This window comes from Numida meleagris, chromosome 24 (genome assembly GCF_002078875.1).
Source record: "Numida meleagris isolate 19003 breed g44 Domestic line chromosome 24, NumMel1.0, whole genome shotgun sequence".
In the NCBI taxonomy this organism is placed as follows: Eukaryota; Metazoa; Chordata; class Aves; order Galliformes; family Numididae; genus Numida; species Numida meleagris.
In genome coordinates this window covers 1,742,739-1,744,212 of record NC_034432.1, presented here as the reverse complement: position 1 = coordinate 1,744,212, position 1,474 = coordinate 1,742,739, and the positions used below count along the sequence as shown (strand labels likewise).

The following is a 1,474-nucleotide window of genomic DNA, read 5'->3' as shown; positions in this document are numbered from 1 at the left end:
CCGGTTGGCGCCGCCGGTTGCCATTGTGCCCCACACCGCCCTCCCACCCCCCCGCAGTCGGCCCGCTGACGGTGACCTTCAGCCGCGTGCCCACGCTGGAGCAGATCCAGGCCAAGAACCCCGCGGTGCAGCCGGGCGGGCGCTACCAGCCCCAAACCTGCGAGCCGCGATCCCGCACCGCCGTCATCGTCCCGCACCGCAACCGCGAGACGCACCTGGGCCACCTCCTCTATTACCTGCACCCCTTCCTGCAGCGCCAGCAGCTGCAGTACGGCATCTACGTGGTGCACCAGGTGGGGGCCCTTGGGGTGGGGGTCCGGGGTCGGGTTGGTGCCGGAGGGGACCTCTGTGTTATTGTAGGGTCGCCCGTGTTCCTCTTTGTGTTGTTATAGGGTCGCTCTGTGTTACTGTAGGATCACATTTTCCCCCTGTGTTATTGTAGGGTCACGTCATTTCATTCTAGGGTTACCCATGTCCCTCCTTCTTATTGTAGGGTCACCCCGTGTTATTGTGGGGTCACGTTTTCCCCCCACGTTATTGTAGGGTTGCCCAACGTTGGAACCCAACGCTATCGTAGAGTGATCCCCATGCCACCCCATGTTATTGTGGGGCCACCTCCCCCATCTGTGTTATTGTAGGGTCACCTCATTTCATTCTAGGATCACCTGTGTCCCTCCTCCTTATTGTAGGGTCACCCCGTGTTATTGTGGGGTCACGTTTTCCCCCCGTGTTATTGTAGGGTTGCCCAACGTTGGAACCCAACGCTATCCTAGGGTTATCCCCATGCTGCCCCGTGTTATTGTGGGGTCACCCCATTTGTATTTATTGTAGGGTCACCTGTGTCCCTCCTTGTGTTGTTATAGGGTCACCCTGTGTTACTGTAGGATCACATTTTCCCCCTGTGTTATTGTAGGGTTGCCCAACGTTGGAACCCAACTCTATCATAGGTTATTCCCATGCTGCCCCATGCTCCTGTAGGGTCGCCCCATGATATTTCTTATAGGGTCACCCCACATCCCCTGTTGTTTCTGCCCCCCAGGCGGGGAACAGCACCTTCAACCGCGCCAAGCTGCTGAACGTGGGGGTGAAGGAGGCGCTGAAGGACGAGGAGTGGGACTGCCTCTTCCTGCACGACGTCGACCTCATCCCCGAGAACGACCACAACCTCTACACCTGCGACCCCTGGAACCCCAAACACGTCTCCATCGCCATGAATAAATTCGGGTACAGGTGAGCGCTCCTGTGACCTTCGAGGACCCTCCCAAGCCAACCGTGCTGGGATTCCGTGGTTCTGTGATCTTGAAGGACCCTTCCAACCCAAGCATTTTGTGATCCCATTGGTGAATGGTCTTTAGGATCGCTCCCAACCCAACCATTCCATGATCCCATGGTTCTATGAACTTGAAGGACCCTTCCAACCCAACCATTCCATGGTTCTCTGATCTTTAGGGTCACTCTCAACCCAACCATTCCA

The 1,474-nt window shown here is 57.0% G+C and overlaps 2 protein-coding genes across 2 annotated transcripts in view; one reads left to right on the top strand and one right to left on the bottom strand.

Annotated features, from left to right (window-relative positions):
- Window positions 1-24, bottom strand: part of LOC110387837 (palmitoyltransferase ZDHHC3-like) — a 4,147-nt gene extending 4,123 nt beyond the window's left edge. Inside the window, exon 1 of the mRNA XM_021376451.1 lies at window positions 12-24. Within this exon, the coding sequence (XP_021232126.1) occupies window positions 12-24 (13 nt within the window). The remainder of the gene's footprint in view (window positions 1-11) is intronic.
- B4GALT3 (beta-1,4-galactosyltransferase 3) lies at window positions 33-1,468 on the top strand (the record flags this gene model as incomplete). The annotated part of the gene is made up of 2 exons (XM_021376450.1): window positions 33-293; window positions 1,040-1,468. Coding segments are annotated over 2 exons (456 nt in total), but the record flags the coding sequence as incomplete, so codon positions are not given.